The 25,674-nt window shown below is 44.7% G+C and overlaps 3 protein-coding genes across 3 annotated transcripts in view; 1 reads left to right on the top strand and 2 right to left on the bottom strand.

Annotated features, from left to right (window-relative positions):
- Window positions 1–25,674, top strand: part of LOC145363616 (uncharacterized) — a 64,749-nt gene that overhangs the window by 14,556 nt on the left and 24,519 nt on the right. The window contains exons 5-6 of the mRNA XM_080218797.1: window positions 4,238–5,164; window positions 12,188–12,947. Of these exons, the coding sequence (XP_080074923.1) occupies window positions 4,238–5,164; window positions 12,188–12,947 (1,687 nt within the window). The remainder of the gene's footprint in view (window positions 1–4,237; window positions 5,165–12,187; window positions 12,948–25,674) is intronic.
- LOC145335574 (uncharacterized) lies at window positions 203–9,044 on the bottom strand. The gene is made up of 2 exons (XM_080181381.1): window positions 7,801–9,044; window positions 203–1,264 (listed from the first exon to the last, which is right to left on the bottom strand). The coding sequence occupies exons 1-2, from the start codon at window positions 8,899–8,901 to the stop codon at window positions 452–454; spliced, it is 1,914 nt and encodes a 637-aa protein (XP_080037507.1). The 5' UTR covers window positions 8,902–9,044; the 3' UTR covers window positions 203–451.
- Window positions 16,826–22,782, bottom strand: LOC145335591 (uncharacterized). Its single transcript, XM_080181398.1, has 2 exons — window positions 21,876–22,782; window positions 16,826–18,236 (listed from the first exon to the last, which is right to left on the bottom strand). Exons 1-2 carry the CDS (start codon window positions 22,536–22,538, stop codon window positions 17,586–17,588), a joined length of 1,314 nt encoding a protein of 437 aa, XP_080037524.1. The 5' UTR covers window positions 22,539–22,782; the 3' UTR covers window positions 16,826–17,585.

Raw genomic sequence — 25,674 nt, 5'->3', positions numbered from 1 at the left:
AGGAAGAATATTTTGATGCAGCGAATGGTAATGACTTGGAACTTGCTGCCTACGAGGGTGGAGGAAATGGAGACACTGAACAATTACAAAGGAAATTGGATGGGCACTTGAGGGGGTTTCAAACAGAAATACTAAATATCTCTGACCTTCCTAACACCCTGTCACTCTGTGATCCTTGTGAAATCTAAAACAAGGTATTCACAAAAAGACTCAAAGAGCATCAGCCCACTGGAGGCTCAGACCAGCCAGTCTAGCAGAAAGAAACCCTCTGACCCGCTCCAATGACCAACTGTGAGAATGAACAAAATGCAGTCCTGGATGTGAGAACAGAAACAATAACAGCAGAATCCAACCCCTGTGAACTTGTTGGTGCCTCAGCAGCTGTGATGAAATTCTGAACTCTTTTTTATACACTGAGCAGGTTTCTCCCCAGTGTAACCTCACTGATGTCTCAGCAGGTGGGAGAACTGAGTGAATTCCTTCCCACACTGAGAGCAGGTGGATGGCCAATCCCCATGTGAACTCGCTGGTGTCTCCGCAGGTTGGATAACTGACTGAAACCCTTCCCACACTGAGAGCAGGTAAACGGCTTCTCCCCAGTGTGAACTCGCTGGTGTCTCTGCAGGTGGAATTGTCCAGTGAATCCCTTTCCACACTGAGAGCAGGTGAATGGCTTCTCCCCAGTGTGAACACGATGGTGTCTCTGCAGGCTGGACAATTGAGTGAATCCCTTCCCACACTGAGAGCAGATGAACAGACCCTCCCCAGTATGAACACGCTGGTGTGTCCGCAGGCTGGAAAATTGAGTGAATCCCTTCCCACACTGAGAGCAGATGAACAGCCTCTCCCCAGTGTGAATTTGTTTGTGCTTCTGCATGTCAGATGACCGAGTGAATCCCTTCCCACACTGAGAGCAGGTGAACGGCCTCTCCCCAGTGTGAATGCGCTGATGTGCCTGCAGGTCGGATAACCGAGTGAATCTCTTCTCACACTGAGAGCAGGTGAATGGCCTCTCCCCAGTGTGAATTCGCTGGTGTGTCCGCAAATTGGATAACTGGTTGAATCCCTTCCCACACTCAGAGCAGATGAATGGCCTCTCCCCAGTGTGAATTCGCTGGTGTCTCTGCAAAGTGGATAACACAGTGAATCCTTTTCCACACTGAGAGCAGGTGAATGGTCTCTCTCCAGTGTGAACTCGCTTGTGCGACTGCAGGTGGGGGAGTCGAATGAATCCCTCCCCACATTGAGAGCAGATGAACGGCCTCTCCCCCGTGTGGCTGCGCCGATGAGCATCCAGCAGATAGGGGTATCTGTATCCCTTCCCACAGTCTGCACATTTCCATGGTTTCTCCATGATGCAGGCGTCCTTGCCTCTGCCTTGGGTGGACAATCAGTTCAAGCCTCGTCCACACACACAACACGTGTACAGTCTCTCCCCACTGTGAATGGTGTGATATTTATTCAGGCTGTGTAACTGGTTAAAGCTCTTCAGTCAGTGCACTGGAACACTCTCACTTGAATGTGGAAGTGTGTTGATGCTTTTCCAATCACACTGATGTTTGAAATCTTTTCAAATCTCCTTCCAGGTTCAATGGCCGATGATATTCAGGTTCCAAGGAATATGACTCTGCCAGATCTAGACCTGACATTTGAAATTTCAGCCTGTGATTCCTCTTTCAATATCCTGTAAAACAAGTTGACACATGTCATCAGTATCAGTACAGGATCGAAATTCAGAACAGACAATTCCAGTTTCTATGAAACATTGTTTCTTTCTCATTCCACAAAGGCTACAAATCTCCATCTCACACACTCTCCCTCCATTCTCACTCTGTTGTATCTAATATTCACCCTCCCAATTCTCCTGAAGTTGATGATTGAGGCTGATTGACAGATCCATGCTCACTGCTTCCTGTCCTGGATGTGGCGATGTCAGCGTTGGACTGGGGTTAACACAGTAAGAAGTCTCACAACACCAGGTTAAAGTCCAACAGCTTTATTTGGTAGCAAACGTCACTAGCTGAAAATCTCCATGCAGGCTGCCAGACAGAACTATGCCCATATGACTGGACTAAAAATGTGTGGAATATACAGACTGGATTCACTTCCTTACCCTTCAGTTGTTGCAAGTCCCCAATTTCCCCCAGAATGAGGAAAGAAATGGAAAGGGGGAGACATTGATTTCCTCCCAGATGTTGCCCAGAGGAGGAGGTTTCACTCTGAAGCTCATTGGACAACTCTTGTGACGTCACAATGGAGCTCTGTATCAGCCAATAGGAATCGCTCTCTTCCGCGGTGACGTCCTAGGATTTCCAGTGCGCACGCGCGGACGCGGGAGCCCCGCCCCCACCCATTGTTGCCCTCCTCGAGCCAAGGTTTCCAGACAAGCGGCTGGCGGCTCCGGCCAGAGCGAGAAGCCGCTCGGTGATCTCCCCCTCCCTCCCGGACCGGGACTGCGCATGTCCAAAGGAGAGGGGCGAACCTTGACCTTCACGCTGAGGTGTTGCCCAATGGGAAGTGTGGGAGGACCGGAAGGACCCTGGTCCTCCAGCCAATCAGAGCGCGGGCTTTGTGTAAATGAAGATTGATCTCCAGCCAGCTCAAAACTTCCCCGTCTCCAACATCTGTGAGTAAAACACTTTCATTCTGCCTCTTTCCATTTCTTACCTCAATCTGGAAACTGGGACCTGCAGCAACTGATCACAAGAAATAGAAGCAGGAGAGGCCACCAGGCCCTTCAAGCGACCCTGCCGTTCAATACAATCAGAGCTGATCAATACCGGCCTCCTTTTGTGAGCCATTTCCCCATTGCCCTCTATTCCTCAATCTATCAAATATTTATCCACCTCCATTCTAAATACTTCTAATGATTCAGCCTCTACCATCCTTTGGAGCAGAGAATTCCAGATATTCACCATGTTCTGTGAGAAGACATTTCTCCTCACCTCAGTTTTAAATGACTGGCCTTTAACTTGTAGCTTGTTTGAGACTCTTCCACTCATGAAAATATCTCACCATCTACTCTATCAAACTCCTCAAGATCTCACACAGATTTACAGATAGAACTGTAGAAAGCATTCTTTCTGGTTGTATCACAGCTTGGTACGGGCTCCTGCTCTGCCCAAGACCGCAAGGAACTGCACAATGTCATGAATGTAGCCCAATCCAGCACACAAACCAGCCTGCCATCCATTGACTCTGTCTACACTTCCCACTGCCTCGCCAAAGTAGCCACCATAATTAAAGGCCCCACGCACTCCAGACATTCTCCCTTCCACCTTCTTCCATTGGGAAAAAGATACAAAAGTCTGAGGTCATGTCCCAACCGACTCAACAACTGCTTCTTCCCTGCTGCTGTCAGATTTTTGAACGGACTTATGTTATATTAAGTTGCTCTTTTTCTACACCCCAACAATGACTGTAACACTATATTCTGCACTCTCTCCTTTCCTTCTCTATGAATGGTATGCTTTATCTGTATAGCACGCAAGAAAAATACTTTTCACTGTATGTTAGCACATGTGACAATAATAAATCAAATGAAATTATATGTTTGAATAAGGTCATCCTCACTCTTCTTAACTCCGAAGAACCAGACTATTTAGTCTCTCTAGATAGGAGAACTCTATTTGTTATGACCTAGGTGTCCAGGACAGGGAGCAGTGAGCATGTCATTCATCCTGAATCAGCACCATCAGGAGTGTTGGGTGGCTGAATGTTAGATACGGCAGCGTGAGAATGGAGGGGGAATTTGTGGGATGGAGATTTGCAGATTTTCATTAATGACAGAGGAAAGAATGTTCCCATAGAAGCTAGAATTGTCTGTTCTGACTGTGATGTTTTTTGTAAATTGTTTTTACAGGATATCAGAAGAGGAGGAATCACAGACAGAAATCTCAAACATCACATCTAGATCTGACAGAGTCACAACGTGTTGGCTTCAAAAGATTTCAAACGTCAGTGTGACTGGAAAAGCACAGACACACACACACACACACACACACACACACACACACACACACACACCTGAGTGAGAGTGTTCCAGCAAACTGACTGTGGAAAGAGCTTTACACTGAAACATGCACACACCTGAGTGACTGTTGAAAGAACTTTAACCAGTTACACAGCCTGAAAAAAGTCACACCATTCACAAAAAAGAGCAACTGTACATGTGTTCTGTGTGTGTATGAGACTTCAACTGATCGCCCAACCTGGAGAGACAGAAGGACACCAGCACCATGGAGAAACCATGGAAATGTGGGGACTGTGGGAAGGAATTCAGGTTTTCGTCACAACTGGAAATCCATCAGCGCATTCACACTGGGGAGAAGCCATTCACCTGCGCTGACTGTGGGAAGGGATTCACTCGGCTCTCCTTCCTACAGTCCCACAAGCGAGTTCACACTGGAGAAAAACCATTCACCTGCTCTCAATGTGGAAAGGGATTTAGTGATTCATCCTCCCTGCGGAGACACCGGCCAGTTCACACCGGAGAGAAACCGTTCACCTGCTCTCAGTGTGGGAAGCAATTCTGTGATTCATCCCACCTGTGGAGACACCGGCGAGTTCACAGCGGGGAGAGGCCGTTCACCTGCACTGTGTGTGGGAAGGCATTCACTGATCCATCAACCCTGCAGAGACACCAGCAAGTTCATACTGGGCAGAAGCCATTTATCTGCTCCGAGTGTGGGAAGGGATTCCCTCTCTCATCCCACCTGCTGACACACCAGAGAGTTCACACTGGGGAGAGGCCATTCACTTGCCCCGTGTGTGGGAAGGGATTCACCATGTCAACCCACCTATTGAGACATCAGCGGGTTCACACTGGGGAGAGGCCATTCACCTGCTCTCAGTGTGGGAGGGGATTCAGTGATTCATCTGCTCTGCAAATACACCAGCGCGTTCACACTGGGGAGAGACCATTCACCTGCTCTCAATGTGGGAAGGGATTCACTCAGTTATCTAACTTGCAGATACACCAGCGAATCCACACTGGGGAGAGACGGTTCAGCTGCTGTCACTGTGGGAAGGCCTTCTTCCGGCTTTTCAACCTGCAGACACACCAGCGAATCCACACGGGAGAGAAACCGTTCACCTGCTCTCAGTGTGGGAAGAGATTCAGTGATTCATCCTCCCTGCGGAAACACTGGCGAGTTCATACAGAGTAGGGGGTCATTCATCTGCTCTCAACGTGGGAATGGAATTGTTCACTCATTCCATCTGCTGAGACACCAGCGAGTTCACAAGTGATTCCAGGGTTTGGATTCTGCTGTTATTGTTTCTGCTCTCACTTATGTCCAGGACTGCATTTTGTTCATTCTCCCAGTTGGTCAATGGGGAGAGTCAGAAGGTTTCTTGATGCTGGACTGGCTGGACTCACGGCGTTGACTACAGTGGGCTGATGATCTTTGAGCCTGGAAGAGCACATTTCTTGTCTTCAAATTTCACAAGGATCACAAGAGTGAAGGCACATTGTAAGTTCAAAGGTAGTTAATTCGTAATTCTGTTTGGAACCCCACCAAAGTATGTGACATTGCCATGGAGATGGGCTGTGGTACTTATATGGTTCTTTTGTTTAATTTATCTGGGTGTTTCTCACAGGAGAAAACTAAAATATGAGGGGCAAGTTTTCTGAGATAGATTGGGAAACTGCATCAAAAGGTATAATGGGAGCCAGGCAATAGGTAATATTTCAGAGATTATTATATGTTTACAAGAGGGTCGATGAGTTCACACATCGACGAGTTCATACTGGGGAGAGGCCGTTCACCTGCTCTGTGTGTAGGAAGGGATTCAGTATATCAACCACCCTGCTGAAACACCAGGGAGTTCACTCTGGGGAGAGGCTGTTCACCTGCTCTGTGTGTGGGATGGGATTCAGTATATCAACCACCCTGCTGAGACACCAGCGGGTTCGTACTGGGGAGAGGCTGTTCACCTGCTCTGTGTGTGGGATGGGCCGTGAACCAGCTGTGGGAGCGGGAGCTGAGGAGGTCATTCGGAACCATGGGTGTTCCCAATGTTTAAGTCCCTCAGCAGGAAGGCAGTGAAGCCCATGCTTGGATTGAGCAATCCATGTTTTGAGTCAATTTTGAAATCTCAAAGGAAAGTTGGGGAGTTGTTTAGCTGAAAACTAACAGAAGGATCCTCGTGAAATCTTGGAGCCTGGAGTATAGCTGGAATACTGAGGGGAATTAAAATGAATTCTGGGAGCTTTGACATGTCTTTGAGAGTTCCAGGAACAAAATTGAAAGTAGATTCAAGATATTTAGTATAAGGCCGTTCTTGTTGAGGAGTAAGGGTTTAAAAAGTACAAAAAAGGAAAAATGCTGCAAAATCTCAGCAGGTCTGGCAGCATCTGTGGAGAGTGAAAATAGAATTCATGTTTGGAGTCAGAACTGAGTTTACAGCATAAATCTTTACAAAATATAATTCATTGAGCTGGTTTTTAATAGTTTATATACAATGAAGTTTGATTTTCTTTAAAAATCTGGAATCTTGTGATGAGCGTTTGGATTTCTTGTTAAATATTAATGTTCTCAACCCTAATTGTAACAACACACACAAACAAAAGAAAAAGATAAACATGATGGTCTTTGTACAAAATTAAGTATTACATTATAAGATACCCCTCTTCTAAGATCTGCAATAGTTTTTTAGCTCAAGCACTACTGAAACAATCAGAAAATAAATGAATAAAAATTGCACTAATTGTCATCCATTCTAAATGAGGAAGGCTGTCATTCAGCACAGAGGGTCATTTGGAATTTCTCTCATAAACAATTGACAGGGATTATACTCTCCAGTCATCTAAAGTGAATTCTTTACATGAATTGTCCATGTCAGTGCAGTTATCAACTTGAAGTTTAGCTGATCAGCTGAGATTTTCTGCAACATTTCATCAATCACTGCGTGATTCCTTTCACAGAATCCATCTTTCAGCTGCTGTGTTCATGACCAGAATGTTTATGTTTTCACACACGTCTCAAAACTCATCATTCAGAAACTGAGCTGGTGCCACAGGTTCAGCCCCAAGTGCCAAGGGAAGGTTTACTGTTGGGATGCGATGGCATCCTCCAATAATTTTTATACATTGTACACTTTGCACTAGTCTCTTGTATGAGTCTCGTATACTCTTCATCATCTGCTCCTGTATCTTGAAGCAGGATTTTTTATCTTTGGCAAGTAGTGTGAACAAATTGTCTGTGTAGTTTTAAGACAATTTGCATATTTCCCTTCTGATTTTTATCAAAGATATCACTGTTCCTTCTCAAACAAGTCAGATTGAAAACGTCAAGTATTTTTCAACATTCTCTGTCACCACATTATAATCCTGACAGCCTTATAGTGAAAGAAGAAATTGGAACCAATCTTTACTTGGTACAGATTTATTCACAGAGTGAAATATATGTATATAATTCCCAAACCATTCCAGTGCTTTGTCAATGTATCTTTGTATGCGCTCATGTAAACGTCTAATCAATGTCCACTGCTTGTGTATATTTAACTCCAAATTATTCAATTCACACCCACAGGCAGAGTATTTAAAAGGTCTCTAATCAGTGTGATTGCCAGTGTCTCAGCAGCTTGGATGCCTGTGACTCCTTTCCTACACTCGGAGCAGGTGAACAGCCTCTCTCCTCTGTGTGAACTTGCTTGTGCTTCCACAGGTTGGAAGGATCAGCAAATCCCTTCCCACATTCAGAGCAGGTGAATGGCTTCTCCCCGGTGTGAACTTGCTGGTGTTTCCAGAGGCTGGAGGAATGAATGAATCCCTTCCCACACTCAGTGCAGGTGGACAGGCTCTCCAGAGTGAATTCGCTGGTGTTTCTGCAGACTGATGGACCTTGTAAACCCCTTCCCACACACAGAGCAGGGGAATGGCCTCTTTCCAGTGTGAACAGCCTGGTGGTTCCGCAAGGTAGATGATGCACTGAATCCCTTCCCACACACGGTGCAGGTGAAAGGCCTCTCCCCTGTGTGAACTCGTTGATGCATCAGCAGATGGGATGACCGAGTGAATCCTTTCCCACAGTTGGAGCAGGTGAATGGTCTTTCCCCAGTGTGAACTCGTTCGTGCTTTTGCAGGGTGGATGAATCTCTGAATCTCTTCCCACACACAGAGCAGGGGAATGGCCTCTCTCCAGTGTGAACTGCCTGGTGTCGCAGCAGGGCAGATAACTGAGTAAATCCCTTCCCACACACGGAGCAGGGGAATGGCCTCTCCCCAGTATGAACTGCCTGGTGGTTCTGCAAGGTAGATGATGCACTGAATCCCTTCCCACACACGGTGCAGGTGAAAGGCCTCTCCCCTGTGTGGATTTGTTGGTGCATCAGCAGGTGGGATGACCGAGTGAATCCTTTCCCACAGTCAGAGCAGGTGAATGGTCTCTCCCCGGTGTGAACTCGCTCGTGCTTCCGCAGGGTGGATGAATCACTGAATCTCTTCCTACACACACAGCAGGAGAAAGGCCTCTCTCCAGTGTGAACTTGCTTGTGTTTCCGCAGACTGGATGAATCACTGAATCTCTTCCCACACACAGAGCAGGAGAAAGGCCTCTCCCCAGTGTGAACCCGCTTGTGTGTCAGAAAGTTGGATAAATGAGCGAATCTCTTCCCACACTCGGAGCAGGTGAATGGCCTCTCTCCAGTGTGAGTCCGCCAATGAATCTCTAGCACTGATAAGGATTTGAATCCCTTGCCACAGTCAGAACAGGTGAATGGCCTCTCCTCACTGTGAACCCGTCTGTGTTTCAATAAGTTGGATGAATTACTGAATCCCCTCCCACATTTGAAACAGGTGAATGGTTTCTCCCCTGTGTGACTGCGTTGATGAATCTCCAGCTCTGATGGGTATCTGAATTTCTTCCCACAGTCCCCACATTTCCATGGTGTCTCCATGATGCGGGTGTCCTTGTCTCTCTCCAGGTTCGATGATCAGTTGAAGTCTCGTCCACACACAGAACGCGTGTACTGTTTCTCCTCACTGTGAATGGTGTGATATTTTTTCAGGTTGTGTAACTGGTTAAAGCTCTTTCCAAAGTCAGTTCATGGAAGTACTCACTCGGCTGTGTGTGTGTGTGTCTGTGTGTGTGTCTTGGTGCTTTTCCAGTTACGCTGTTGCTTAAAATCTTTTGGGATGTATATCTGAAAATCGTCTCCAAATATCCTGTAAAAGCAGTTCATGAAAGTTGTCACTTCATGCAGAATAGAAATTCAAAACCAAAAATTCTAGTTTCTATAAAATCTTCTTTCCTTCATAATTCTTCAAAAATCCACCCAGAGACATTGGCCGAAATTTTACTGGCACGTTTACCCCAGAATTGGGGCAGGTGAGGTGTGCAGAATTGCATTCTCCTACGGGGTCGTACGAGCTTTGGGCTGGCCTGCCGGTAAAATTCCAGCAATTTTTGCCACTTTCACTCTGCTGTCCAAATATCAGCCAAATAATTATAAGAATATAAGAACTAGAAGCAGAAGTACGGCACCAGACCTCCCTAGCTGCTCTGCCATTCAATAAGATCATGGTTGATCTTTTCATGGACCTTGCTCCACTTACCTCATCATAACTCTTAATTCATTTACTGTTTTAAAAAATATGTAGTGAAGGAGTGATTCGTTCTAATTGACAGCTTCAAAGAAACCTGAACGTCTTAACACGCAGTATTATATCTCATGTGAATATATATAACTGGGTTAAAGTCCAACAGGTTTGTTTGGTATCATGAGCTTTTGGAGTGCTGCTTCTTCATCAGATGATGCATCTGTTGAAAGAGCAGCGCTCCGAAAACTGATGATTCCAAATGAACCTGTTGGACTTTAATCTGGTGTTGTGAGACTTCTCACTGTGCCCACCGCAGCCCAACACCAGCATCTCCACATCATGTACATAACTGGATGAAAAATGTGTGCTCAACCATACTCTATTTCTTAATTAGCAATAGAGTAGCAGGGGATGTGAGGAAGAACGTTATTTAGAAAGTGAGTGGTCATAATCTGCCTCTCTGCTTATGAGGATTGTGGAAGTAGTGGTAACTTATTTCAAAATGGAACAGGTGGGTACTTGAAGCAAATAAACTTCCACAAGTAAGTTATTTAGGGAGGAATGGAGCTGACTAGATTGCTTGATGAAACGTTGGGAAGAACTGGAACCGTTGAATAATCTCTTTTTCGCAAATACTTTAAAGATATACAGTACTATATTAAAATGTAGAAATAACGGTAAACATTTTACAGAACCATAAATAATGTCTGATATGTACCACCACAACACCAGGTATACCTGTGTGCTACATTAGTTTACTGTCCCATTAAAAGTGGGAAAACCAGCCCTTTAATTGTGATCATTTGGAAAGAGACCATCCCAGTAGCCAGACAAATAAATGTGTCAAGCTGAAGGAGCAAAGGATCTCAATGTTTTCAAGACGGAGAGACACCTGGGCCAATCTTTCCAGAGTCTGCAGCCTCCTCCTTTCCCTTCAGTTGCTGCAAGTCCCCAATTTCCCCAGAATGAGAAAAGAAATGCAAAGCGTTTTACTCACAGATGTTGGACAGGGGAGACATTTGTAACGTGTAAAGCTCAATCTTCAGAGAGAGAGAAGCAGCCTCTTGACCAGCTCCACATTCAAACAACACGGGGTGACCCCGCACTCTGATTGGCTGGATGATCAGAGTCCTTCCGGTCCTCCAGCTCTCCCCATTGGTCGATAAGCGGAACCAGAGCCCACGTGGGGGCGGAGACTCTTTGACCTCCTGGCGCGCGGAGCTGTTGTCTAATCCATAATGTCGTCTTTTTGCTCCAATAGGAGACTGAGCGTTAGAAACGTCCACGCTAGAATCAGCCAATAGGAATCAGTCTGCTCTGGCAATGACGTCCTGGGGTTCCAGTGCGTAGCCCCGCCCCCACCCGTTGTTCCCTCCCCCTCCCCCTCCTCGAGCCAAGGTTTCCAGACAAGCGGCTGGCGGCTCCGGCCGGAGCGAGAAGCCGCTCGGTGATCTCCCCCTCCCCCCTCCGGCTGCTTCAAAAAGAGATCGAGAGCGACCGCTGGCGGCAGCCGCACTGCGCCTGCTCCGGACAGCTCGGCTCAGCAGCGCTCTCTGCGCCTGCGTGCTGGGCTGCCAGCTGAGGGAGTGGGGGGAGGGGACTTTGCAAAATCTCTTCCCATCATTTTCTCCCAAGTCCCGCAGTTTGATCTGAAACAGCACAGCTTCTGTTTTTAGCTTCACACACAGACTCAAACTTCCTCCTCCAGCTCATATTTGTGAGTAAAACACTTTCTTTCTCCCCCTGGAAATACAGAGAGTTGTGGAATCCTGGAACTGGAATTAGAGCCAAATATACTGAGGGGGGAAAATGTGATTTTGTGAAACCTGTTTTTATTGTCTGAGCTTTTTAAAAGTCAAACTTATCCTGTATATTCAAATACTGTTTGTCTGTTAATGTATGATTCATTGACGTTGATTTTAGTTTGATTATTGCAAGATTTATTAAAAGGCGAAATCCTTCCCTTTGCTTTATTCCATTGGGTTTGTTTGGGAATTTATTAATTTTAAGGTTACTGTACTCATAGGGATCATAACAACATTGATACATCTACAATTATTATGAAAGATCAGCTCTTATTCGTTGAAACTCCGAGAATAGAGGCCCAGTCTCGTTATAGGAAACTCCCACCCTTCAGAGATTTGTCGAATGAACCTTTGCTCCACTCTCTTTATTGCAAGTGTATTCTTCCTTTAGTAACGAGACAAAGCCTCCACACAATACTCCAGGTAATGCAGGAAGAGTGTGGGACAGTTATTTACAGCTTTCGGGGAACAAGATAGAAAATAAAGATTCATTGAAAATAACAACTACCAATTGTAGATTCTGTCCTTAACTGACAGTGATGAAGTTTGTAAACCTCTTTTACAGGATCTTCAAAGGGGGAGGATTTGCAGACACAAAATTCAAATCAAGCATCAAGTGAAGAATTGATAAAGTCACTTGATTATCAGGATCTGAATATCATTAGCCTTTGCATCTACAAGGAGAAATTTTTTTTGTTCTGTCTGCTTCGGAAAGTTTTAAACATCAGGACACAAACACCTGAGTGAGAATGTTCCAGTGACAGTTTCATAGCTTGAGAGACCATCACCATTTACAACAGGAAGAGATTGTACAGATGCTTTGTGTGGCTGGAGACAGGGACACCCACGCCATGGAGAAACCGTGGAAATGTGGGGATTGTGGGAAGGGATTCAAATCCCCATCTCAGCTGGAAATTCATCGACGCAGTCACACTGGGGAGAGGCCGTTCACCTGCTCTCAGTGTGGGAAGGGATTCACTCATTCATCCCACCTGCTGAGACACCAGCGGGTTCACACCAAGGAGAGGCCATTCACCTGCTCCGAGTGTGGGAAGACATTCACTACTTCATCTGATCTGCTGACGCACCAGAGAATTCACACTGGGGAAAGGCCATTCACTTGCTCTGAGTGTGAGATGGGATTCAGTCGGTTATCTCACTTGCAGACACACCAGCGAGTTCACACTGGGGAGAAGCCATTCACCTGCTCTGATTGTGGAAAGGGATTCTCTCACTCCTCCAACCTGCGGATACACCAACGCGTTCACACTGGGGAGAGGCCGTTCACCTGTACTGACTGTGGGAAGGCATTCATTGACTCATCAAGCCTTTGGATACACCAACGAGTTCACACCAAAGAGAGGCCGTTTACCTGCTCCGAGTGTGGAAAGGGATTCAGTCGATCATCCTTCCTGAAGGCACACCAGCGGATTCACACTGGGGAGTGGCCACCCACCTGCTGTGAGTGTGGGAAAGCATTCATTGATTCATCCAGCCTGCAGATACACCAGCGCCTTCACACTGCGGAGAGGACACTCGCCTGCACTGAGTGTGGGAAGAGATTCAGTCGGCCAATCTACTTGCGCAATCACCAGCGAGTTCACAAGTGATGACAGGAATTGGATCCTGCTGCTGTTAATCACACCCAGGACTGAACCATGTTCATTCTGACAGTGGGTGAAGTGGGAGAGTTAGAAGATCTCTCTCTGCTGGATTGGTCTTTCTCACGAATTTGCTTCCAGTGGGTTGGGAGAGCGCATTTCCACAAATGATCCATACAAGCTGATGAAGGACATTTATTTTATCTTGGATAGTAAACCCTGTTTCTCCGACCATTCAAGGAGATCTAAAATAATTACATTTGTCTCTGGTCCATTGAGTCTACAGCACAGGGCCAGACCAGTCGGCTCAACTGGTCTCAGTATTTATGCTCCACATGAGCCTCCACCCAACCCTCTTCATCTCCCCCATTAACATATCCTTCTATTCCTTTCTCCCTCATGTATGTCTCCAGCTTCCCCTTCAATGTTTTCACGCTGTTCACCTCAACCACTCACTGTGATAGTGAGTTCCACATTCTCACTACTCTCTGAGTAAAGGTGTTTCTCATTAAATCCGTACTGGATTATTGAACCCTTCATAATCTTCAAGACTTCCCTCAGTCTTCAGTTTTTCAGAGAAAATTAACACCGGCATTTTCAGAGAGTTAAATGCTCTCAGTTCTGGAATTATTCTCATGGGGTAAACCAGTCAGTCCCATTGCCCCGTTCTATCCCTTTATCCTTTCAGTTCTATTTCTCGTAAGTATCCATCCATTTTCCTTGTTAAATCATTCATTGTCTCTGCTTCCACCACCCTCACAGGCAGTGAGTTCCATCTCATTCCCACTCATTGCATAAAACATCCCTTTCTCACATCCCCCTGCATCTCTCGCTAAGAATATATATAAATCTGTACATCCTCATCCTTGCACCATCAGCTAATGGGAACAGCTTCTCCTTCTCACTTTATTTAATCTATTTTAATTTTGTACATCTTGAACAAATCTCCCCTCCATCTCCTTTTCTCCAAGGAGAACAACCCCAGCTTCTCCAGCCTAGCCTTGTGGATAAAACTCCTCATTCCTGGAACCGTCCCGGTAAATCTCCTCTACACCCTCTCAAGGACTCTCATGTCCTTCCAAAAGTGTGGTGACCAGAACTGAGCTCAGTATCCTATTGTGGCCTAACCAGAGCTTTAAAAACTATCAGCATAACTTCCCTGCTTTTGTTCTCAATTCCTCTGTTTCTGAAGCCCGAGATCACAGTCTCCAAATGGGAATGTTCAACATTTTTGCTTGAACATAAAATTAATTTTAACAACATTTTTAAAATGGCTGAAGAAGATTTTGACGAATGAAGGAAAGAGTTGTTGGCACAAAAAGAAGCCATTTTGAACTTGCTGTCTCCAAAAGTGAATCCAGAATGTTTGAGTCTGGGAAGTGAAATTAAAAATGAAGCTGCAGCTACAACAGAGCAAGAAGAAGACAGTTTCAATGTAGAATTGACTGGAATATTCTCTTTGGATTTAAACAATGGAGAAACTGCAAACACGGAAGAAAATCAAGTTTAAAATGTACACTCTGAACAGACTGTTTTAAAAACTGAAGTTGAAAATTCACAAATGAATAGCAATGAGACTCTCCTTTTGCAGGAGGAACTTTGGACCATAATTATTGTGAGAAGAAAACTGTCTGAAAACAGTGCAAGCAGTAACATTTTTCATCTTCAGTGGACTGAGATTCCTGGCCATGGAATCCAGCAGTGTGCTGTTATCAGGATGGACTTGTGAATATGGAGTGGACAATGGAGGGATTATTATGTCTATTGCAGGTTGTAAGGTTGTTAAACAATGGACTTTGGAACAGGAGTTGGCCATTTGGCCCTTTGAGCCTGCTTCACCATTTGATAAAATCACAACTATTTAGATATACAGCATGTTGTACATTGTTAAAAGCAAAAAACCGGGGATGCTGGAATCTGAAACAAAAACAGAAAATGCTGGAAAATCTCAGCAGGTCTGACAGCATCTGTGGGGAGAGAGTAGAGCCAACCTTTTGAGTCTACGTTATAATGTTTCAAATGGGATAATACGAGGATGATACTTTTTCATTTCATCATGGGGAAAGTGTTGCAAAGATCTGATTTCATAATTTCTATGGTTTAGAAGTATGAATGAGTTCAACAAATTGCTTTTTTTAAAATTTAAGATAAATGGAAAGCCCACACTGAGGATCTGACAGAAACATCCTGAGGGAATTCACAGTCACAAAGTGTGGTCATGTTGGTTTAAGATGTCAAAACTCGTGTGTAAAGTGTAAAAGGGCAGCTGGCCTCTTTTTGGGAGTTCTGGAGACTTTGAATCTGACAGTTATTGCCCTGTCTTTGTTAGAGAGCAGAATTCTTCATGCAGACCTCAGGGTCAAAAAGGTTTAGTTTTGAAGCTAAATATCTATCAGGCATTCCAACAGATGTGTTAGCACAGGAATAAGTGAGCTCTGGTTGGAATTCTGGGTGTTTCTCAGAGAAAGCAAGCAGTCTGCAGTTAGCTTGAAGGCATTCAGCTATGGGACCAGGAGCTGTGAACCAGCTGTGAGACCAGAAGCCTGGAGGGTCATTAGGAACCAGGAGTGCTGCCAATGTTTAAATCCCTCAGCAAGAAGGCAGTGAAGCCCATGGTTGGACTGAGGAGTCCACAGTTTTGAGATCTCAAAGGAAAGTTGGAGAATTGTTTAGTCAAAAGCTCATGGAAAGACCCTCTGTAAAATCTTGGCGCCTGGCGAATAGCTGGAAAAGTGAGGAAAATTAAAGTGAATTCTGCAGAGCTCTGACATATCTTTGAGAGCCCCAGGAACAGAATTGAGCTTTCAAGATATTAAGTTTTATACCATAAGTCTTTACTGACTACAGTATTCAGTTTGTAATGCTGTATTCTTAAATTTTATTTTGTTTCATATATACAGTAAAGTTTGTTTTTTATTAAAAATGTTTAATCTTTTCATGTAATTCTTTTAGTTAATCACTGGGTGTTCACAATTTTCTTTAAATGTCCTAACCCGGATCACAAAACATTCACACGAACAATGTCTCAGAACAAATCAAAGAAGAAAAAAATGTGATTTTTCCTTCTTTTGTTCAAAGCATTACATATAAAGACACCCCTCTTCTCAGAACCACAACAAGTTTTTAATATTCTCTTCATGAAATAATCTGATAATGACTAAAATTGAAAGACTTATACTATGTTCATAGTCTGGGTTTTTAATATTATTTTGTTTTATAAATGTTGTTCTCATTTAAAAATGTGGAATCTTGTGGCGTAATTCTTTGTTAATCACTGGGATTGGTGGCTTGGGTCACTGTTTCTGTGGAGTTTGCATGCTCTCCCCATGTCTGTGCGGGTTTCCTCTAGGTTCTCTGGTTTTCTCCCACATGCTGATAGACATGCTGGTTAGGTGCATTGACCCAAACAAGCACCTGACTGTGATGACCAGGGGAATTTCATGGTAATTGTTCCCCCGTCATTCCTGAGATTCATTCACCTATTAGTACGTTTCCAATCCTGTCCTTTCTGTGATATCCAGATCTGCTAAATATACTTACACTCTCATTTCAAAACTTGACAAAGTCAGACTATGCTCCATAGGCACCCATCAGATCATCTTTCTTGTAAATCTCATCAATGAAACCAAATAAAAGGTCCAAATCTTGATCACTATACTACTGGTCAATTTCCAGCTCTGAAAATGTTTTGCTGCCAAGTTTCCTTTCATCAGGAAGTGACAATGCCAAGGCCAGACCTTGTTTCCTCTTTGTTAGGGATGTAACCCATATCCACATCTCCATTCTTCCACTGATCATATGATTTAGACTCTGAGAACATCGGCGGGTAATCAGATCCTGCGAATTCTCACTCGCTTTCATCTCTCACAAAAGCTGCCGGGATTGTAAACTTCTGTCTGAAATATACATTTCTTCGGTTTCCAAACTTCACCAATCGGTCAAACATTTTCTGTTACCAGGTTATAATCCTGACAGCCTTATGGTGAAGGAAGAAACTGGAGCCAATCTTTACTTGGAATACATTTAACTCCCAACTCTTTATACATACTTTCTTCATAAACACTCATATAATTATTCGATCAAAGCCCTCCGTCTGTACATTCTTAAACTCAATTGATTCAATTAACACACAGTCAGGGCAGGAATCCGGGTTCAATTCTAGCCTCGGGTGACTATGTGAAGTTTGCATGTTCTCCTCATGTCTGTGCGGGTTTCCTCCGGATGCTGCGGTTTCCTCCCACCTTCTAAAGATGTGTGGGTTAGGTTGACTGACCATGCTAAATTGCCCCTTAGCGTCAGGGGGGTTAGCAGGGTAAATGTGTAGGTTTACCGGAGTGGGGCCTGGTTGGGATTGTGGTCGGTGCAGACTCAATGGGCCGAGTGATCTCCTTCTGCACTGTAGGAATTCTGTGATTACAAAGAAAAAGTCTCTAATTGGTGTGAACTCGGTGTGTCAGCAAGTTGGATGACTGATGACCTTCCCTAAACTCAGAGCAGGGGAATAGTCTCTCCTCAATGTGGACTTGCTGCTGTCTCAGCAGTTTGGATGAATCAGTGAATGTCTTCTCATACACAAAACACACCAAAGGTCTTTCCCCAGTGTGACCACATTAGTGTTTTAGCAGACTGGATGACTCAATGAATCCTTCTCTTGAAGCAGGTGAGTGGCCTCTCCCTGCTGTGAACTCGCTGGTGTGTCAGCAGGTTGGATGACTGAGTGAATCCCTTCCCACATACGGAGCAAGTGAATGGCCTCTCCCCAGTGTGAACGCGCTGGTGTGTCAGCAGATGAGATGACCGTGTGAATCCCTTCCCACACTCAGCGCAAGTGAACAGCCTCTTCCTGGTGTGACTGCGTTGATGTGTCAGCAGACAGGATGACTCAGTGAATGCTTTCCCACACTCAGAGCAGATGAATGGTCTCTCTCCAGTGTGAATTCGCTGGTGTATCAACAAGTTGGATAACTGAGTGAATCCTTTCCCACATTCAGCACAGGTGAATGGCCTCTCCCTGGTGTGAACTCGCTGGTGTGTGCGCAGGGTAGATGAATCCTTGAATCCTTTCCCACACTCAGTGCAGGTGAATGGCCTCTCCCCACTATGAACTCGCTTGTGTGTCTGCAGGTGTGATGACTGAGTGAATCTCTTCCCGCACTCAAAGCAAGTAAAAGGTCTTTTCCCAGTGTGGATGTATCGGTGAATTTCCAGTTGAGATGGGGCTTTGAATCCCTTCCCACAATCTCCACATTTCCATGGTTTCTGCATGGTGTGGGTGTCCGTGTGAATCTCCACGTTTGATGATCAATTGAAGCCTTGTCCACACACACAACACAGGTATGGTTTCTCCTTGCTCTGAATGGTGTGATATTTCTTTCACAGTGTGTAACTGGTTAATGGTCTTTCCACAGTCAGTTCACTGGTACACTTTCACTCAGATATGTGTGTCTCGATACTTTTCCAGTGACATATTTAAACCTTTGGATGCAGACAGAACACCATTTCTTTATACACACTGTTTTCATACACTCTCATATAATAATCCAATCAATGCCCTCCATCTGTACATATTTCAACTCAATTCGAGACTGAAAAAGCAATGATATTCAGGTCTTTTTGAATCAAGTGAATATGTCAGGTCTTGGTGTGACGTTTGGTTTCAGATTTCTATAGCAAATTTTCTCCTTCTCAAAACCTGTAAAAGGACTTTAGAAAAGTGATCACTGTCAGTACAGTAGAGAAATTCGGAACACATGATTCTTGTTTCAGTTGAACATTCATTCCTACCTTGTTCATCAAAAGCTGTAACCTCAATCTCACATACTCCCACTACCCTCACTCTGCTGTATCTAATATACACCCTCACAATTCTCCTGAAAGTGCTGATTGATGCTGAGTGGCAGACCCATACTCACTGTTTCCTGACCCGGAGATCTGAAAACCTTGCTGCACACTGCAAGACTAAATACAAACCCAACCCACAGGTACAGATTCTGGAGGAAAACATGTGTTGAATAAACACTGCTGTATTACTTGATCAGAGATTCATGACCACATCAGTAACAACTTCATTAAGATACTGAGTGTTCACAAACACAAACTCGCTGCTTATGGGAATAGTGAAATTAGAGATGATCCAAGATTTCAAACTCAACTGGATTAACAACTAAAGGAAATATCTTGCAGCGATACAGGGGTACAGAGGGAGCATGGGACTGACTGAATTGCACTATAGAGAGTCAGTACGAACTCGAATGAACATCTTCTGTGCTGTAATTAATCAATGACTGGAAATGTGTGTCACCACAGTGCTAGATTATAAATTTGAAATAACAATAAATAAAATGTATCACAGAAGCATAATAATATGTCTAATATATACCTAACAGCAAAACTAGACATAACTCTGACCTATATAAAATTCCTGTCCCACAAAGAACCGTAAATTTACACCAGATTACACCAAACATATCCATACATGCCATACCTATATTGTCCACCTAAATGTCAACTTTCTCCTGAAGAAACCAGCCCTTTAATTGTGAACATTAGGAACGAAGCCATCCTTTTAGCCAGACAAATAAATGTGTCAAGCTAAGGGAGCTAAAGAATGTCAATGTCTTTCAGAGAGAGAGAGAGAAACCTGGGCCAACATTTCCAGAATCTGCAGCCTCCCTGGATTCACTTCCTTTCCCTTCAGTCGCTGCAAGTCCCCAATTTCCCCCAGAATGAGAAAAGAAATAGAAAGTGAGAAAAAATAAACTGTTTCACTCACAGATGTTGGCCTCATTTAGGTACTCGGAAACAGGAAGAAGTTTATCTCTCTGAAGCTCAACCCGCAGTGTCACAAAAGCCGCGCTCTGATTGGCTGGAGGACCAGAGTCCTTCCGGTCTTCCAAGCTCTTCCATTGGTCAACACCTCCGCACTGTTCTGTAACATTTCTGCTCATGCGTAGATTCCCCTGTCCCTTGGACATGCGCAAATTCGAGCCCGGGTGATTGAGCGATTTCCCCAACGCGGAGCATTGTGGGTGATGCGGCCGCCATTACTCCTCTACAGCCCAATCTCCAAACTCCTGGGACTGGGATGAAAGGTGGAGGTGGGAGTGATTGCACCCAGAAACAAAGCACATGTGGGTAGTCACTAGATTATATATTGATGTCCCATTAGCAATACAGTTCCTCTTCAGGCATAAAGATTGAAATTTTGGTGTGAGATACTAGGGAGGGCAAGAGGTAGTCTGAAATTGAAGCCAAGAGTTCGCACATGAAGCGGAGAAGAGTTGATTTGATTTATTATTGTCACATGTATTGGGACATAGTGAAAAGTATTGTTTCTTGCACACTATAAAGACAAAACGTATCGTTCATAGAGTACATGGGGAAAAGGAAAGGAGAAGGTGCAGAATGTAGTGTTACAGTCATTGGTTGGGCGTTGAGAAAGATCAATTTAATATATGGTAGGTCCATTCAAAAGTCTAATTGCGGCAGGGAATTAAGAAAGAAAGCTGGAGGACAAAAGGAATAATTAGTGGAACAATTAATAGGGAGGAAGGTGAGTGTGACAGGACAGAGATTTATAGTTTGAACGGGAGAAACATGGCTAATGATAACCAGAATTGTCAGTTCTGATTTTGTATCCTGTACTGACAGTGATTACTTGATAACTTCAATCCTGCTGTATCCATTCATAATCTCTATCAGCACTCAGCCTCAGCTTTTCCAGAGAATAGGGTGGCATGGTGAGTCAGTGGCTATCTCACACCACTCGGAACCCAAGCTTTGGGTGATTGTCTGTGGGATATGCACATTTGGCCCCTTGTCTGTCTGGGTTTCCTCCAGGTCTCCGATTTCCCCCCACAGTCAAAAGATGTGTAGGTTAGTTGAATTGACCATTGTGAGTTGCCCTTTAGTGTCCAGAAATGTGTAGATTAGGGGGATTAGCAGGGTAAATACATGAGGTTATGGGGATAGGGCATGAGGTAGATGCATTGTCGGAGAGTTGGTGCAGACTCAATGGGCCTCCTTCTGCATTGTAGGGATTTTATGATTCTACAAAAACATCCCCAACCTGTTTAATTTCTCCATTAACTTAAAAACACTCTCAGTTCTGATATCATTCTTGTGGACCTTGCTTGTGCCATCTCTAGATCCTCTGTCAATCTTAAACGGGCAGAGAATTAAAATTTAGATTCAGTTTAACTTGGTGGCATGAGCCTTAATACTTGGTTCCAAACTGACTCTAAAACACTTCAGTTCAAAAGAGAGTTAACCATCAGGCAAAACAGGACTCTAAAATGGTAAATAATATCAATGTTTATTTAAAAGAAACCGATTTACCTGTGAAACACAGGAGGAAGTTTCACCACCTCAATTGGGGAATCACCCCAGGTAAAAATGTGAATGTTCTTGAGGTTCCTGGACTAGCAATAACTTCCCAAAATCCTGCCCCAGGGACACTCAGTATCTCCACAAATAGAGCTCAATTTATAAGAACAAGATGGTCCTTGAAAAAGACCGTTAACTTTTTAAATAGCGTTGCCTCATCTCCAATACATTCATAGAATCATACAGTGCAGAAGAGGCCCTTCAGCCCATTAAGTTTGCACCAACACACGAGAAACACCTGAACTCCCATCTAATTGCGTCAACTGAAACAAACTCTGTCTTGTGAACTCACTGGTGTTTCTGCAGGGTGAAAGCATAGGTGAATCCTTTCCCACACATGGAGCAGATGAATCATGTCTCCCTGGTGTGAATGCGCTGGTGTTTCAGACAGAGGGAATGCTGAGTGAATCGCTTCCCACACACAGAGCAAGTAAACGGTCTCTCTCCAGTGTGAACTCGCTGGTGAATCAGTAGATCCATTTTGCCTTTGAAGCTCTTCTTGCAGTCTGAACATTTAAAAGGTCTCACGTCAGAGTGAACACGTTGGTGTGAAGTGAGTTGGGCAGACTGAGTGAATCCCTTCCCACACTCGGAGCAGATGAACGGTCTCACTCCAATGTGAATACGCTTGTGTCTCAGCAAGGTGGATGACTGAGTGAATCCCTTCCCACACACAGAGCAGGTGAATGGTCTCTCCCCAGTGTGAACTCGTTGGTGATCCAACATTTTGCACAACTGAGCGAATGCCGTCCCGCATTCAGGGCAGGTGAATGGTTTCTCTCCAGTGTGAACTCGCCGGTGTGTCAGAAGGTGGGATAACTGAGTGAATCTCTTCCCACACTCAGTGCACATGAATGGTTTCTCTCCAGTGTGAATTCGCCGGTGTGTCTGCAGGCTGGATAACTGAGTGAATCCCTTCCCGCACTCAGAACAACTGAACCATCTCTCCCCAGTGTGAACTCGATGGTGTGTCAAAAGATTGTATTTGGTTTTAAAACTCTTCTCGCAGTCAGAGCATTTAAAAGGTCTCATGTCAGTGTGAACAAGTTGGTGCGCAGTGAGGTGGGTTAGTCGAGTGAATCCCTTCCCACATTCAGAACAAGTGAATGGCCTCTCCCCAGTGTGACTACGTTGATGATTTTCCAGTTCAGAAGGGTAACTGAATCCCTTTCCACAGTCCCCACATTTCAATGGTTTCTCCATGATGCTGGTGTCCTTGTGTCTCTCCAGGTTGGATGATCAGATAAAGCCTCATCCACACATAGAAATTGTGTGTGGTTTCTCCTTGTTGTAAATGATGTGATGTTTTTTCAGGCTGTGTAACTGGTTAAAACTCTTTCCACAGTCAGTTCACTGGAACACTCTCACTCAGATGTGTATGTGTCTTGTTATTTTTCCAGTCACATTGATGTTCAAAATCTTTTCCAACAGACACAGCAAACATTTCTCCTTCCACATTCAAATTCAAGTCCTGATGAATTAAGTGACTGTGAAACCAGCAGATAATTTCCTATCTGCAAATCCTTTCCTTCTAATCCCCAGTAAAATATCTGCAGTCATCCGCGATCTAACTGGTGTCTCAGATTTCACAGTAATTCCATTGCAATGGTAATGTAAGCCTTACTTGTGACTAATAGATAAACTTTAAACATGAAATGACTGAGTGCATCCTTTCCCACATACAGGGCATGTGAATGGTCTCTCACCAATAAGAACTCACTGGTTAACGAATGAATCTCTTCCCACACATAGGGCAAGTGAATGGCTTCACTCCAGCATGAATGCGCTGGTGTTCCTGCAGAATATCGTTCCTTTCAAAGCTATTCTCATAGTTATAAAATTTAAAGATCTCACATCAGTGTGACTACGCTGGTATCTACAGATTGGATAAATGAGAAAATCCCATCCCACATATGGTGCAGGTGAACAGCCTTTCCCCAGTGTGTGTATCGATGAATTTCCACACAATGAGTAATTGAATTCTTTCCCACAGTCCCTGCACTATGTGTGTGTGTGTGTGTGTCTTGATGTTTTTCCAGTCACACTGCTGTTTGATTTTTTTCCCACAGACAGAACACACAAACATTTCTTCTTCCACATTCGGAAACCAATGGTATTCAGGTCCTGATGAATTGAGTCACTGTCAGATTTTGACGTGATGCTTGATTTGAGTTTCCTATCTGTTAGTCCTCTATTTGTAACCCTGTAAATCCAGTTCATACAGGTCAGCCCACGACACAAATTCAGAACAGACAATTATAGTTCCTGGGGAATACTTATTTCTCTCTTGTTTCCCAAAGCTGCAAATTCCAATTCCACGCACGTTCCCCTTCCCTCAACACATCACGATGGCTTCACAGTTACCAATACTGTGATTAGCATTGAATTCCAAATTATTAAGAGAATTTAAATTCTACCAGCTGCCCTGGAATGGTCCCCAGAACATTATCCTGGTCCTCTGGATTACAATGGAGAGTAAGAATGACCCAGAGCTGAATGGTTCCACTCAAGGGTCCATAATATCCAGGTTCTGATTAATCAAGTGACTCTCTCAGATCTTGATGTCTTGCTAGATTTCAGTTTTCTGAGTGTAAATCCTCTCCTTCTAACTCCTTGTAAAAGGAATTTCCAAAATCCATCACTATCAGTCCAGGATAGAAATTTCCCCCATTCTCTCCTCCTGCTCCAGGGTCAGTGAAGTGAGTTAAAGATGATTCTCAGTAACAAGCCCATGACTGCATTTCCTTCATGAAGCCACATTTGTCCACTGGGGCTGACACCAGAAGAAGGCGCTGCAGCTGCCGTTGTGTTGGGTGTTGAGACGGTGCCACTAGTTTCTTACCGGGTGTGCGGAGCCTCCCCTGCCACCCACCCACTGCCCCTAACGCTGCCTCCACCCATCCGCCTCCTTCCCGTCTGAAGAGGAGACAAACAAGCTTCTGTCCCTGGACATAAGCCGCACTGCGCATGCTCAACGTCACAATGCCCGGGGACTGATTGACGGCAGCTCTAGACCAATAGGGAAAGGGGGCGGGCTGGAGGACCGAGCGTGAGCGGCTGGTCCTCCAACCAATCGGAGTGAGTGAGGGGCGGGCCTAAAGACAGTCAGTGACGCAGGTCAGGGCGACAGACAGAGGGTTTTTATTCGAATCCACAAATGGTACAAGGAAAATTGCGGAACGCGGGGACGGTGGATCTGGTGGGTGAAGAGTTTTTGTGACATGTTGTTCAGGCCCAACCTCCAAAAAAGGACTTTATGTTTCGCGCCGAGCGAGGCTGCAAAGTCCAATGTTCGGCTTGGGTTAACGGCCGCCATCTTTATTGGGGGCAATAAGCAGCGGGGCTCATGCGTTGCCGCCATCTTTGTACGGGGCAATGGTGTCAATGAGTGGGAGGGGCTTGTTCCCCATTGTTCAGAATGGAGACAACTTGTCCATCAATCTGCATCAACCCTCTGACCCGGGTAATCTGACTCTAGTTTACACAGAGCCAGATGTTTAATTGATCAGGCAAAGTGGCAACATAACAAGGAAAGGAAGCAAATCCTTCTTCCTATTCACTATCTATTTTAGTTATTCTAACTATTTTAAAGTTTAATGCTTATCTATTAATCACAAGCAAGGCTTATGTTAACACTGCAATGAAGTTACTGTGAAATTCCCCTAGTCGCCACACTCTGACACCTGTTCAGGCCAATGCACCGAACAAGCACATCTTTCCAAATGTGGGAGGGAACGAGAGCATCCAGGGGAAGCCCAAGCAGATGCGAGGAGAACGTACATAAGAACGTAAGAAATAGGAGCAGGAGTAGGCCACCTAGCCCTTCGAGCCTGCCCCGCCATTCAATAAGATCATGGCTGATCTGAAGTGGATCAGTTCCACTTTCCTGCTCTTGCCCCATAACCCTTAATTCCCTTGTCTGTCAAAATCTTATCTACCTGTGACTTAAATATATTTAGCGAGGTAGCCTCCACCACTTCAACGGGCAGAGAATTCCAGAGATTCACCACCCTTTGAGTGAAGAAGTTCCTCCTCAACTCTGTTCTAAACTGTGCCCCTCCCCCTTATCTTGAGGCTGTGCCCTCTAGTCCTGCTATCCTTTCTAAGCAGGAAGAATCTCTCTACCTCTACCCTATCCATCCCCTTCATTATCTTATACATCTCTATAAGATCCCCCCCTCATCCTTCTAAACTCCAACGAGTACAGACCCAGTCTATTTAGTCTCTCTTCATAGTCCAACCCCCTGATCTCCAGTATCAGCCCAGTGAACCTCCTCTGCACTCCCTCCAAGGCCAAAATATCCTTGCGCAAGTGCGGCGACCAAAACTGCACACAGTA

This window comes from Carcharhinus amblyrhynchos, unplaced genomic scaffold (assembly GCF_965287045.1).
Source record: "Carcharhinus amblyrhynchos unplaced genomic scaffold, sCarAmb.v2.hapA scaffold_39, whole genome shotgun sequence".
In the NCBI taxonomy this organism is placed as follows: domain Eukaryota; kingdom Metazoa; phylum Chordata; class Chondrichthyes; order Carcharhiniformes; family Carcharhinidae; genus Carcharhinus; species Carcharhinus amblyrhynchos.
Note: the sequence above shows the minus strand (reverse complement) of the source record. Positions and strands in the feature narration are given on the sequence as shown.

Excerpts from the sequence above, each read along its gene's own strand:
- LOC145335574 (XM_080181381.1), bottom strand. The coding sequence starts at position 8,901 with ATGGAGACACCATGGAAATGTGGGGACTGTGGGAAGAAATTCAGATAC. Across the intron at positions 1,265-7,800 it reads GAATTCACTCTGGAGAGCCT|AGGCCGTTCATCTGCTCTCA; the intron begins GTCCACCTGCAC and ends CACACGGGGGAG.
- LOC145335591 (XM_080181398.1), bottom strand. The coding sequence starts at position 22,538 with ATGGAGAAACCATTGAAATGTGGGGACTGTGGAAAGGGATTCAGTTAC. Across the intron at positions 18,237-21,875 it reads AACTCACTTCACACCAACGT|ATTCACACGGACACCCACAC; the intron begins GTTCACTCTGAC and ends TCAAACGTGGAG.